This window comes from Felis catus, chromosome D4 (assembly GCF_018350175.1).
Source record: "Felis catus isolate Fca126 chromosome D4, F.catus_Fca126_mat1.0, whole genome shotgun sequence".
In the NCBI taxonomy this organism is placed as follows: Eukaryota; Metazoa; Chordata; class Mammalia; order Carnivora; family Felidae; genus Felis; species Felis catus.
The window spans coordinates 11585248-11600105 of record NC_058380.1 but is presented as its reverse complement, the minus strand read 5'-3'; the positions used below and the strand labels follow the sequence as shown (position 1 = coordinate 11600105).

General features: G+C 46.7%; 1 protein-coding gene across 10 annotated transcripts in view; it reads right to left on the bottom strand.

Annotated features, from left to right (window-relative positions):
- PIP5K1B (phosphatidylinositol-4-phosphate 5-kinase type 1 beta) overlaps positions 1-14858 on the bottom strand; it is a 317417-nt gene that overhangs the window by 93654 nt on the left and 208905 nt on the right. For all 10 annotated transcript variants that reach the window (XM_045043289.1, XM_019815741.3, XM_045043291.1 and 7 more), the window contains one exon: positions 364-575. In XM_045043289.1, the coding sequence (XP_044899224.1) occupies positions 364-575 (212 nt within the window). The remainder of the gene's footprint in view (positions 1-363; positions 576-14858) is intronic.

Here is a 14858-nt window from a genome sequence, read left to right as displayed (position 1 = left end):
TCACATGTTTGCTTCAGCGCACGTTTATTCAAATTCATAGTCTCCTGTCGCGGTGCCTGTTTTGAATATGCAGTAAATAGGGGTAGAAACGTTTTCAGCCGCTGTTCAAAAATGGGGCCATCGGAAACACTGAAACCCCGTGCATCAGAGAATGATAATGACTCTGAGGATAATGACTAGAGGAGCTGCTACTCCTCTAGTCACCCGCAGAGGAAGAGAAATGAAGGCTGCGTGATCCATTTTAGCACCAGATAGGAAGCCATTCTCCAAGAGCCACCAGGAAAGGAACATGATTGCATTTAATTACCTCACCGATGTGGGCTGCCCCGCCAGGAGGGTGGGCAGGTAGGTGACCGCACTTACGTGTCCGGGTTCTCTGTGATGATCCCGTCTCCTGGTTTCCCTGGACCCTGGATGGATTCCATTGCTGTCGAATAGAGGACCTTCTGCATCCCCGACCGTTTAGCATCAGGCACGTTTTGTGGGTTCTCCTCTTCTTTCTCTTTGAGGGAATGGTCCAAGATGTGGATTCCCAGCAAAAGGCTGTAGTCCATGATTTTGAAGCTTTCTAGCACCTGAGTAAGAAAAAGAACCAGCAGGCCAGTCAACTGAAATGGCTCCTAAGTCTCATCCGGGGAGGATCAGAGAGCTCTAGATAAGCAGACACACGGCTGACAGAGGAAGAATCAAAATAGAAACATTTGAGGTTGTTATTAGGTCCTGTTTAGTAAGGATGATCACAATGGCTCCAAGACGATATATTTTTTTAAAAAAAATTTTTTTTTCAACGTTTATTTATTTTTGGGACAGAGAGAGACAGAGCATGAACGGGGGAGGGTCAGAGAGAGAGGGAGACACAGAATCGGAAACAGGCTCCAGGCTCTGAGCCGTCAGCCCAGAGCCCGACGCGGGGCTCGAACTCACGGACCGCGAGATCGTGACCTGGCTGAAGTCGGACGCTTAACCGACTGCACCACCCAGGCGCCCCTCCAAGACGATATTTTTTATGCAAATTGAAAAGAAGCGCATCTTTTCCTAACCCTTCATAAATGTTTCACCCATAAGGTTTATTGAAAACTTCCCACGGGCCAGGTTCTAAGTAGGTCACCTTGGATTCAACCCTCACACCTCTTTGAGTTAGGTACTATTATTGTCTCTATCTTACAGATGAACAAATCGAGACAGAGAGAGAGAGAGAGAGAGAGAGAGGAAGTGATTTGCTCAATATCACACACTTCATGAGTGGTGCTGTCGGGATAGAAACCCGGGCAGGCAACTCCAGCAGCCACACTCTTCAGCACGAGGAGCACAGACACCAACAGCTACTGGTTTCTAGAATCCTGCAACCTCCTCAGCGTGAAGACTCAGCCGGGGGGCGCCTGGGGGGCACAGTCGGTTAAGCGTCCGACTTCAGCCAGGTCACGATCTCGCGGTCCGTGAGTTGGAGCCCCGCGTCGGGCTCTGGGCTGATGGCTCAGAGCCTGGAGCCTGTTTCCGATTCTGTGTCTCCCTCTCTCTCTCTGCCCCTCCCCCGTTCATGCTCTGTCTCTCTCTGTCCCAAAAATAAATAAACGTTGAAAAAAAAAATTTAAAAAAGACTCAGCCGGAATGTGTTTTTGTTTGGATTCTGTTCTCCCAATCTTGACCTTGCTGGAGTTCGGTGGTCTCCTTTGGAAAGCGTGTCTTTCAGAGCTGCCATTCGGTTCCCTGTACAACTGTTTTTAAACTTTTTAAAACGTGTTTATTGATTTTTGAGAGAGAAGAGAGAGCGAGCGAGCACGAGTGGGGGAGGAGCAGAGAGAGAGAGAGAGAGAGAGACACCCACATAAAATCCGAAGCAGGCTCCAGGCTCCGAGCTGTCAGCACAGAGCCTGACGCGGGGCTCGAACCCACGGACCGCGAGGTCATGACCTGAGCCGAAGTTGGACGCATCTGGGTGACTGAGCCACCCAGATGCGCCCCCTGTACAAGTGTTTTTAAAAATTAGGATCTCAAAAGCACCTGGGTGGCTTAGTTGGTTAAGCGTCAGACTCTTGATCTGGCCCAGGTCTTGATCTCATGTTTGTGGGATTGAGCCCCGCATCAGACTCTGTGCTGACAGCATGGAGCCTGCTTGGGATTCTCTCTCTCCCTTTCACTCTCAAAATAAAGAAATAAACATTAAAAAAAATTAAAAATAAATAAAAATGAAAGTAGCAGACGCCTCCAGACAAAGGAGGTAGAGATGTTCTGACAGGAAAATGGCGGGAGGTAAGGTCAAGGGGAGAAGCAGTCAACACGGCTTCCCAGCGTAGGTGGGGCTCTGACACTCAGGATGCTTCCTTAGTGGAGGAAAAGTATTCAGGAGTGCATGAAAATGGGGCATTTTCCTCCATGATAAAGTTCTTCTCCTTGTGGTCTGTACATGAATCTCCTGTACAGCAGGGTTTCAAATGCCTGGCGTTTCTCACACAAAGCTGTTTAGGAAATCAAAAAAGCCCAGAAATTAAGCCAAGCCTGCATGGCAGAACGACATGCTAATCTGTCACTGTACCCTAGTTAGGAACCGCCTCTGAGGATCAGAGTCTATAGTCATTGTTTAACCAGAGACAGAATATGCAGCATTTCTAAGGCTTCTCATTCCCCCTCGGCCCAGCAGCTTTTTGATCAGACATTTATGATACAGGGAACAGGGGTCGAGCCCGAGGATTCAAACACCTGTGGCTGCCACTTCATGAATATCATCTGTCACGGGATTTGTGAACTACGGCACAGGAGGCCTTCCAGAAATACGGTTATCCCTGGGTCTCGTACATCTTTGCCATCAATGAGGAAGAATGAAAGGGGCTGTACATGAGCATCGATTACTCAGAGTATCAATTGTTCATCTTATGGTTTACTAAATTAAGAAAGGAGGCAGGCAAGGGGGTGCCTGGGTGGCTCGGTCGGTTAAGCGTCTGACTTTGGCTCAGGTCATCTCACGGTTCGTGGGTTCGAGCCCCGCCATCAGGCTCGGTGCTGACAGCTCAGAGCCTGGAGCCTGCTCCGGATTCTGTGTCTCCCTCTCCCTCTGTCCCTCTCCCACTTGCGCCCTGTCTCCCTCTGTCTCAAAAATAGATGAACACTTAAAACAAAAATTAAAAATAAATAAATAAAAAAGAAAGGAGGCAGGCAAGAGCTGAGAGGAAAATCTTACTATTTTAGAGGTTTCGGCCATGGAACTTTATAACCCACGAGATCAGAGAGTGGCCTGCCAGCAGTGTGGACCGAGCCTCCCTACCCTAAGAAGAAATGGAGGCCAAGATTGGAGGAGGCGGAAAGGGTGGCAGGAAAAGTTCCTCACCACTGACCCAACGTGTGAGCCTCAGACTCACTGGTCGGTTCCCCACGGAGGTTTATCGGTGCCTTACGCCCCCACACGGTGGCACGGAGCCACGTAAGCAAACAAGACAGTTCTGCATCACGGTTGCCAAGGACCCAGCCCCTTGAAGAGAAACCCTGACAGATACTGGATGCTTTCTTCAGACAGCAACAAGGGCACAAGGTCCTCGGGCTTTGCAATTCTCAGCCACACCGCAAGGATGGCTGGGGAACAGTGCCCACCCACGTGCACTTGCACGGCAATCGCCACCAGTCTTCCCACTGACATTTGTCAGCGTGCACGCGTCCGGGGGAAGGACATAAAAGGTAAAGAGTGTGGCCTAGGCAGCTTACATCACCCCCCTCTGCCTGCTTCCTCCTCTATAAAGTGGTGACAATAATGTTATATACTGTATGGGGTGCTTTGTAAAAATTCAACACGGACATGCAGAGAGAGAGCCTAGGAACGTTCCGGGTACAAAGAAAATGCCGAATTAACTGCCTGCGATCGTCATCCTGATTTCAAGTCATAGTGATTCATTGCTCACACTAGTGTCAGAGATGACAGACGTCATCTTGGAAGTAAACGCCCTTAACCTTACACTTCTGAAAATAAAAATGCACAGAAAACCACCGAAAATACAACTGTGCGCTCAGCCTGCTCACCAGCGCCCTTGTGGGCCTTGTCAAAAGTTCTGGGTTGAAGGTCGACGAGGAAAAGATCAGCCGACAGAACGGCAATTCTGGTCAATGAGTATAAAGCGATGACCACACGATCCGTCGGGGGGAAGAGTCCTGATTTCGGCGGGCAAAAAATCACAGCCTCATGCCCGGCACAGCCCCCGAACTACCCACTGGTAAAGGTCCCCTCAGGGCGGCAAACTGGCTTCAAAAGCAAGTGCTCATCAGACCGCGAGACAACGGTGTGAATGTTCCTGGTGGGCATCCAGAGAGGTAAACTGAGAGGCGGGAAAATGGGAAGGTAATCGTGACGCCATCATCTTTCTTTCTTTGTCCCTGCAGAGCATCCACAAATTAGCTGTGCCTGTTCAAAAGCTTTCCTTATGAGACATTTTTTCTTATATTTTCAATGCCACGTACAACCTATACAGTTTGGTTTGTACTTCCAGTCACTTCTCTTGCCTCAGGACAGGCCAAAGAGGACACGTGCACTTTCTAAGTGACACAAAGTCAAGCTGGGGTCCAATTTGAACCCCTGATGCTGTAAGTGGCCAAGTATCTATCTGGTTTACTTAAAAAAAAAACAAACAAAAACAAGCCTCAAGGGAGAACTAAGAAAAAGCTACATGTAAATTTTAATTAAAAAAATTCTTTTTAACGTTGATTCATTACTGAGAGACAGAGACACAGCGTGAGTAGGGGAGGGGCAGAGAGAGGGAGACACAGAATCCGAAGCAGGCTCCAGGCTCCGAGCTGTCAGCACAGAGCCTGACTCGGGGCTCGAACCCACGAACCGTGAGATCATGACCTGAGCCGAAGTCGGACGCTCAACCGACTGAGCCACTCAGGCGCCCCTACACGTAAATTTTTAAATGTGAATCGTTTTCCCCTGTACTCCTAAACTGGATTGTTGGCAGTCCCTGAAGGACCCTGAACTGTCTTGAGGAGGCCAGGCTCCCGCTTTCAGAGTGAAAGGCTTAAAAAAGGTAAGTTCTATTCCCATGTGTGGGAAGTTGGCCATGATAGTTAGATTACGGGTTAAAGTCACCACTTATATAAAAAAAAAATGTTAAGGAAGGAAAAGATAAATACGCAGGCATGTATTTTAAGTCAAATTCAAAAACTTCCGTAATGAAAAATCCTGGGAACAGATTTTAGTCACGTGCATTGCAGACCCACATCAATTAGGAACAAAGTCGTTGTTATGCATATCCTCCTGCTTCCTTAATTAAAGGAATCAAATATATCTGCCAAAATCTTTGCATGTGTGGGCTTTGAGAGTGTGCAACATTCTGCAACAGGACAGACACCCATCAGTCAAGTCTGTCACTCAGGCGCATTTTTTTTTTTTTTTCCAGAATGTTTGCCTGACCTGGCTGTCGCTGGGGGATCCTGTGCCCGTGCGGTTGCTGTGCAAAACTCAGGCTGCAATGCAAACACAGGTGCTTTTCTGTCTAGCTTTGGCGAGACTTTACTTCCCCACTTGTAAAAAGAAGAAAGCAGGACTGATTTCACAGACGCGTGTAAAAGCGAAATCAAGACGGAGTATCGTTAACGCTTTTATTGCCAAAGTCAGATTGGCTTCCCCCTTCTTTCCCAAGGACTGTTTTAAGGCAATAATAATACTGGAAGATAGTAAAAAAAGTCAAGGTCAAAGCAGCATCCTGAGGACGGGAGCAAAACTATCTGTTCCTGAAGAAAGCACCTTCTCCGTGTTCTCACGGCTGGTGACAGGTGGGGACTGCTCTTAATTCACATGTGGTTTCTGGAGGCCTGGTGACATGGTGTGGGAAACGTCCTAACGCAGAATGACAGGCACTTCTGTCCTCTCCTCGTGGCCACATGTGACAAAGACTGCCTGGTCCTCCTCTTTCTATTCCACCTGCTGTGCCCCACTCCCCCCCCTCCCCTGCCATGCACTGTGTTCTGTCCCCTTGCTACGAGGAGCGACAGCAGCTGCACGGTGGTTAAGACTCTGTGCTCTGGGGGCAGGTGGGCTTGGTCGACCCATGGCTTCCCTACTCGTTCGCCCCCGGGGCAAAGTATGGACTGTGCTGGGCCCCGTTTCCTCATCTGCAAGAGAGAGATCATGGGAACTCCAGCCTCACGGAGTTACTGCGAAGACTGAGTTAATCCATGTCGATTCTTAGGACAGCAACTGGCATACAAAGGGTGCCCGATAACTGTTAGCTGTTACCGTTCTTCCCCTCCCCCCCCCCCCCCCCCCCCCCGCAATCATCCGGGCTGACCACGCCCCCCCGGAATCTCTACGTGCCCTCCGCTCTTGTTCTTTGCCTTCCCGTCTGTCTTTCCCTTGGATCATGATCCCAAGTCCCGACTTCCTCTGGATCATCCGCAGGACAATGATCCAAAGATGTTCACTGAAATTCTCTCAGCATTCTTCTTCTCTGCTTCTCAGCGGCGACATTCATGGGCTCCAGACTCGACTAGAAGTGAGTGTCTAGTGTTGTCCCAGGCACGAAGAAGTTGCCAGGACTTCAGAGCTAAGTAAAACAGACAACAATACCATCCTCAAAATCACACAAACCCCAATTACAGGTTGGAATAAGGCCTGGAAGAAAACAGTCAGGAAACCGTAGAGATACCCCACATAAAGGGTGCCTGTTGTTGACTAAAGGGTTTCAATAGCTTGGATAAGAGACGATACTCAGGCTCCACAGCAATTAGTTTGTGACCTGACTAGCTGAAGCAATCCTGAACAAAGAAGAACAAAGCTGGAGGCAGCACACTCCCAGATTTTAAGATACTACTACAAAAGTGTCGCCATCAAAACAGAATGGTACTGGCACAAAAACAGATCAATAGAACAAAATAGACAGCCCAGAAGCAAACCCACGCCTACGCGGTCAATTCATCTATGACAAAGGAAGCAAGAACTTGCAACTGGGGAGAAAGACAGTCTCTTCAATAAAAGGCGCTGGGAAAACTGGACAGCTACGTGCAAAAAAATAAGACTGGACTGCTTTCTCATACCATATGCAAAAATAAACTCAAAACAGATTAAAGACCTAAATGTGAGACTGGAAACCACAAAAATCCTAAAGAGAGCACAGGTAGTAAGTAATTTCTCTGACATCAGCCACAGCAACATTTTTCTACGTGTCTCTCCTCAGGCAAGGAAACAAAAGCAAGATTCAACTACTGGAACTATATCAAAATAAAAAGCTTTTGCAAAGCAAAGGAAACCATCAACAAAACAAGAAGGCAACCTACTGAATTCGAGAAGGTATCTGCAAATGACATATCCAATAAGGAGTTAATATTCGAAATATATGAACTTACACAACTCAAGACGAAAAACTAAAACTCCAACTAAAAAATGGCCAGAGGACCTGAATAGACCATTTCTCCAAAGACGCCATACAGATGGCCAAGAGACACATAAAAAGATGCTCAACATCAGTAATCATCAGGGAAATACAAATCAAAACCATAATGAAATACTGCCTTACGCCTATCAGAATGGCTATAATAAAAAAGACAAGAGGGGTGCCTGAGTGGCTCTGTAGGTTAAGCATCTGACTGTTGGTTTTGGCTCGGGTCACGATCTCATGGTTTGTGGGTTCAAGCCCCATGTCCGGCTCTGTGCTGATGGTGCTGGGCTTGCTTGGGATTTTTTTTCTCTCCCTCTCTCTCTGGGCCTCCTCCGATCTCTCAAAATAAATAAACTTAAAGAATAAAGACAAGAAATAACACGTATTGGTGAGGATGCGGAGAAAAGGGAACCTGCGCGCATTGCTTGTGGAAAGGCAAACTGGTGTAGTCACAATGGAAAAAAGTATGGAAGTTCCTCAAAAAATTAAAAATAGAGGGGCACCTGGGTGGCCCAGTCGGTTAAACATCTGCCTTTGGCTCAGGTCAGGATCTCACGGTTCACGACTTTTGAGCCCCGCGTGGGGCTCTCTGCTCTCAGCACAGAGCCCACTTCAGATCCTCTGTCTCCCTCTCCCTCTGCCCCTCCCCGATCTTTCTCTCTTGCTCTCAAAAATAAGTAAAAACATTAAAAAAATAGAAATGCCACATGATCCAATAGTGCCCCTACTGGGTATTTACCAAAAGACAATGAAAACACTCATTCAAAAAGGTATCTGCACCCCTATGTTTAGTGCAGCGTTATTTACAATAGTCAAGGTACGGAAGCAACCTAACTGTCCACTGAAAGACGAATTTAGGATAAGATGCATATGCGTATATGCACGATGAAATATTATGCAGCCATAGAAAGGATGAGATAGTGCCATTTGTGATAACAGAGACGGACCTGACGGGTATTCCGCAAAGTGAAACAAGTGACAGAAAGATACGACATGATTTATTTCATATGTGAAATTAAAAAAAATAAAGAAGAAACAAAAGGGAACTCATGATTGCCAGAGAGAAGGGGTAGGGGGAAGGGCAAAATGGGGGAAGGGCAAAATGGGGGAAGGGGGGGTGGGGCAGACACAGGCTTCCAGCCGTGGGATGAACCAGTCACAAAAGGCACAGCACGGGGAACAGAGTTGACGGTAGGGTGATAGCTTGGATGGTGACAGATGGCGGCTGTACTTGCGAGCACGGCCTAATGTTTACACTTGTCCAGTCACTACGTGCCACACCTGAAACGAATGTAACATCAGCTCCAATCAAATAAAAAAAAACTTTTTTTTTTTTTTTTTTTTAAGAGAGGATACCTGAACGCAGACGGCAGCAGGGGAGTTCGAGGGAGAAGTGGAAAAAACGTGAGCATCGTTTAGGGGGTCACGTCCAGCTATCACCTCTCTACAGACAATTCCTAAGATCTTTTCTTTAGGCCAAACTCACTCCTGAGCTCAGCCCTGCGTATTTGCATTGGGCTTCTGGACATCCGGAAACTTCTATGCAACTGCCTTGCTGTAACCGTAAAGGCTTATTTTTCCCCCAAAGCAGTTCTTTCCCCTACTTTTTTTTATTCGAAATCATTCTCATGTGGGTTTCAGACTCCCTGACTCCTTCTTTAAGCTGCCTAGTCCTGCAGCTTCTAATTGGAACATTCCTTTGTGCTAATGCTTTGATTTCAACTTCTCTTCCCTCCACCTTCCCATGTATTCCCGACCACCCCCCTCACTTGACCAGGTCAAAAACCTTCAGTCTCTCACCATCACTCAGGTCCTTGTGACCGAAGGTCCTTGTGACGGTGGCCCCAGCCAACAACTGCCTATCCCATACTTAAGATCTTTACTGACATATCTTCCAGGCTGGTCAAGCTGAAATCCCTTAACTACCCATAAATGTGCCCTAAAGATGTAACCCCTGATAGCACTGCTAATGCTGTGTCTTCTGGAAGGTCCTTACTATCTTTTCAAATCTTCCTGGTTCTTCAAAGCCTATCTCTTTTCTTCCTGAAAATTATACTCACGATCTCCATAAAACATCGAGAACACATCTCCCCTCTGAAAAATGAAGCACACTGTCAGTGGCCCTCTATGGAATCACGCTTGATCGTATCTGTATTTTTCCTATCATACGTACCAGACTGTTCCGCCCACCAAGGGCTTCTTTTGCTTTGTGGTCCCTGATGTGCACCCTGATCATAGCAGAAATGTGTACTTTTTATAGTGCTATCCACGTGAGCCAGCAACAGAAAACCAAAATATTCACTAAGAATCTACAGTACTACATCTTATAACTCCGACATAAGAATTTGATATTGCATTTCAAGATGATAATGCTTGTGAAAAATCCTCAGTACTAAAAGTATTTACTGTGATTACACGCTCTGTGTTGTCAGAAGAATAAAGACCACGGTGTTTTCAAACCTACGGACGCCAGAGGTATTTATAAACACAAGTGAGGGGGTTGGGGCAGGGGGGCTGCTACTTAACAAGTAGACCTTATTTATTTATTTATTTCATGTTTTATTTATTTTGGAGAGAAAGTGTCAGAATGCGAGTGAGGGAGAGGCAAAGAGAGCGGGATACACAGAATCCGAACCAGGCTCCAGGCTGTCAGCACAGAGCTCAATGTGCGGCTCGAACTCACGAACCGCGAGATCGTGACTTGAGCCGAAGTCGGATGCTTAACTGACTGAGCCGCCCAGGCGCCCCACAAGTAGACCATGTTTAAATCCTAATCCAAACTAACCCAACTGTTTCTGAAACCATTAGAGGTTTCAGTGGGGCCTGGGTGACTCAGCTGGTTAAGCGTCTGGCTCTTGATCTCAGCTCAGGTCTTGGTCTCAGGGTCATGAGTTCAAGTCCAGTGTTGGGCTCCACCCTGGGCGCAGAGCCAACTTTAAAAAAAAGAAAAGAAATTTGAACACTGACAAGTAAGAATTAACTAATTTTGTAAAGGTACGATAATGGAATTATATATATATATATATATTTTTTTTTTTTTTAGAAAGGAGTCTTTAGTTTTTAGGGATTCTTAATGTTTGAGTCAAATAATGGGATACCCAGAACATGCTTCAAATTCTGGGAGGGGTGGGGGCAGGAGGCAGTGAGATGAAACAAGATTGGCCAGGAGTTGAAAATTCCTGAAGCTGGGTACAGGGAACATAGTGGTTCTTCATGCGTTCTGTCCCTTTTTGTGTATATTTGAATTTTTCAAAAGGGAAGTTTAATTTACTGAGGTGCTTAGGTGAAATGAATTTTATTTTTTATTTGTTTTTGAGACACACAGAGAAAGAGAGCACGCACAAGTCGGGGAGGGGCAGAGAAAGAGGGAGAGAGAGAATCCTGATGTGGGGCTTGAACCCACGAACCGTGAGATCATGACCTGAGCCGAAGTTTTGGGCGCTTCAGCAACTGAGCCACCCGGGGCAGCCCTAAGTGAAATGCACTTATATTCCATGTGGACTTCGCTTACTACTATCTCGGCTGGTGGCAGGTAGAGAGGGCACAAAGATGAAAATTAATTATCTGGGATCCTAACAGCGGGAAACTTGCTATGTTTGCTCCTCACCTCACCTGCTCACTCACTGACAGAAGGTCTAAAGAATAACCAAGTCAACAAAATGTGGAGCTGACGGGAAGGTGTATCAAAGGCCCCGGGTAATGTTCCCCCCCTGGCCTATAGTCTCGCACTCGAATAAAGAACACGTGACTGGCAGAAACACTCGTGTGAATTTCAACAACGTAAGACAACTGAAGGTAGTCTCCTGTAGCTTTTACGAAAGGAGACATTCCTGGACGCCCTGGTTTAGGGAACAATGAACCCAAGGATCTGTCGTTCCATGCAAAGTAGGTCCCTTGGAGTACGGCTTCTGAATTACCTGTATGTGCAAGTCAGTTAAAGCTGCATACTGCCTTTTAAATTTAATTTAATTTCCTCAACAAGGCTCGGAGTGCGCTTTGCTAATACAATAAAAAGAAAAAATAGGCTGTGACGAGCTCTTCAATTTTGGCGGGGAAACCAGACTGAAATAAATATTCAATCCTCAGCGTGCTTACGGCAATGATGCGTTTTGCGCTGTGTCTAATGCAGTGATTTAGGCCTCTGGGCTGTGCTTGATTAACACGTACCACTGTTTTCTGTGCTCACGTGAAACGCTTGCGATACTCAAAGTGTATTTTATAGGCATCAGAGATAGCCATGGACCATTTTTTTTAAATTTTTTTTCAACGTTTATTTATTTTTGAGACAGAGAGAGACACAGCATGAACGGGGGAGGGGCAGAGAGAGAGGGAGAGACAGAATCGGAAGCAGGCTCCAGGCTCTGAGCCATCAGCCCAGAGCCCGAAGCGGGGCTCGAACTCGCGGACCGGGAGATCGTGACCTGAGCCGAAGTCGGACACTCAACCGACTGAGCCCCCCAGGCGCCCCGCCATGTACCATTTTAAAAGATTATATATGACCATATATACAGTCATATCTATATACCAACTTCGATTTTGGGTGAATTTGGGTTTTTTTCTTCATAGATACTTTGTTTCCACAACTAAAGATGCCTTAACAAATTATTTTGTAAACACATTTAGAAATTGTGGTTTATATACACAATGGAATACTACGTGGCAATGAGAAAGAATGAAATATGGCCTTTTGTAGCCACGTGGATGAAACTGGAGAGTGTGATGCTCAGTGAAATAAGTCATCCAGAGAAAGACAGATACCATATGTGTTCACTCTTATGTGGATCCTGAGACACTTAACAGGAACCCATGGGGGAGGGGAAGGAAAAAAAAAAGAGGTTAGAGAGGGAGAGAGCCAACGCATAAGAGACTCTTAAAAACTGAGAACAAACTGAGGGTTGATGGGGGGTGGGAGGGGGGTTTAAAGGGAGGGGGGGTGATGGGCATTGAGGAGGGCACCTGTTGGGATGAGCACTGGGTGTGGTATGGAAACCAATGTGACAATAAAGTTCATATTTAAAAATAAAATAAAATACAAAAAAATAAAAAATGGAAAAAACCCCTAATGTATTAAAACTGCCAAGCCCTTCTGATTATCTATCTTCTGGGCATTGGGCCAGCTGCTCAAGGAGACTCACAAACCACACTTGCCACACGTTTCCACATCTACTTCAATGAATGAGGTGAGATTCCCGGATCCTCATCATGAGCTACTACAGTCTTCCTCTTCTCCGGGTAAAGGGGAAAAAGTACCCCCCGCCTTCCCTCTCTCTGCTCACTCTAATGGACAAGGAGAGGAAAGAAAAATGGGAGTACATGTCTGCCATAAATAAGCACTTGATGGTTTGCATTTAAACTGTAAACTCTATGCTCCTTAAAGGTAAGGACCATAGTCTATTCATTTTTTATTTTTTGTACCCACAGACTTCACACAGAGCCTTATGCAGAGCAAGAATTCAGAACTATTTGCTGAATGCCATGGGATTAATTCAGTAGGGAGGTGACACAGGATTTGTCAAATGAGATGCCCGTGTGGTCTGAAACCAGGGGAATCAAGCCAATCCCTGCTCCGAGATCACAAAAGGTTCCACGGGGCAGGAGGAGTCTTGGGTTTGGGAAAGTCACCATTGGCGGTGAGCAACTCACAGCTGAAAAGAACACCCAATGCATGCTTAGAGGGCGAGTTTGGAGAAGGGACAGAAAACCCTGCAAGTAACAGAAAGTCTCTGGGGTCTTGAGGTATTACAATTTAGTTTTTAAAATAGTTGCATGTGCACGGTCACAACTGAAGAACGTCTAAGAGGGCGACTCAATGCCACATTCCACGGAACACGAGTGTGATGATTTAAGAGAGAAAAACAAAATAGAGAAAGTTAAAGAGCTTGAGGCAATGTTCTTGACTCCATGTATCACCAAGTGATAGAAACTCCAATGGTGTTTCCCTAAAAAAATGGAGGAATGAAAGAGGGATGGCTTACACCTGCCCGGAGAGAGAGAGAGCTCAACTCCGAACAAGGAGAATAAACTGCGGAGGTGACCAAACGAGAAGAGACGGAAACATTAAATGTGCAAGCTTACGTTTGTGGAGGTGGGTTCTAGTGAGCAAGTGTAGCGGAAACAAAGAAACAAACAAACGAACTTGACTCTCTCCTGCACATCTGAGCGTAGAGAAGGAAATCTGCAACCTGGGATCACCGCTTTCGTTGTTCTGTGAAGATGAGGCTGTGGCCTTTTTTTTCCCCCTGAAATTGCAAATAATCTAGAAAGAAGGTGGGGAGCTGTTTCTGAGAGAGGACCATCAGCGGATGTCTAATCTCTACCTCCTGAGGATGCACGTCATTGTCTGAAGCCAGATTAGCAGGTGTATGAGAACGAGAACTTGGGGGAGCAGAGTGCTGGCACCCAGCACGTTTGGTTTTGGAAACGGCTGGAGCCGGCCGGACGTGGACAAACGGGCAAAGTTTACACACGAGGTCTTCGTGTGGAGAAACGAAGGGAGGAAGTCAGCGAGACACAGACTCCAAGCAGGCTCACATTCAGGTTTGGGCACCGGTATTTAAGGTAACCATCAGGGTTTAACTTCCCTGCATCCTCAAGAGCTATGGGCAACCGACGTGTCCAGGGGCAAACGCACCCCCTTTGGAAACGGGTTTTTTGAAGCAGACATGTAGGAAAGGGCACAGGTATGTCCGTCTGGAATAAAAAGTTGAAATATAATCCATAAACTCAGAAATAACAGATTGTTCTTGGCCACCTCACGCTTGTGGGGGAGGCAGAAATTCCTCGCCAGGCAGGAGGGCAGAACTTCAAGGGATGAAAGTGAGGAGAGAGTTCTACTCGCCTGATCAAAGCACTACATTAAAAAATGTCTTTGAAGGAAGAACACTGGTGACATCAAAGGAACATTCACTTGCAGGGGAGGGGGCCAGATGGAAAGTGTTGACTGCCGCTGACGGGGATGAGCAGCTATTTACGTGAGCCAAAGCCTCTCAGAAGCCAGCATGTGCTTGTCTTCTTGGAAAGCGCTGGAACTAGGACGTGGCCCAGGAAGTACCTTGCCTTTCACAAGGCCGTCACGCGGGCCCCGGGTTCCTGCAGCAGTGCGGGGGGACTCAGCACGGCTGTCAAACGAATAGAATAAAGTCCCGCCGAAATCAAACCGATTTCCCCCTTTGGAAGTGTTTCTACTTGCTGGAGGTGAAGGTTTCCGGGCGGAAGACACGATCACGTGTGATGGGTGCACAACCAGCTGGGTAACGTGCCACGAGATAGTTCTGAGCCATTTTCTAAACTTTGTAACATTTTCCCAGACCTTGGAAACTCTCAAACGCTGCTTCAGTCTCTGCAACTCCGTCCATCACCAAATTCCAGAAGTTTTTCCTAAGCTATGGAGCTTCTCAGCACCATTTTAGAAGCCACTAGGGTTTGCTGTCCTTTGTCTCCTTTGGTTTGAGCGTTGACAGTCCTGCTCTACTTCACACGGTCATCCATGTGACTGACTCGCGC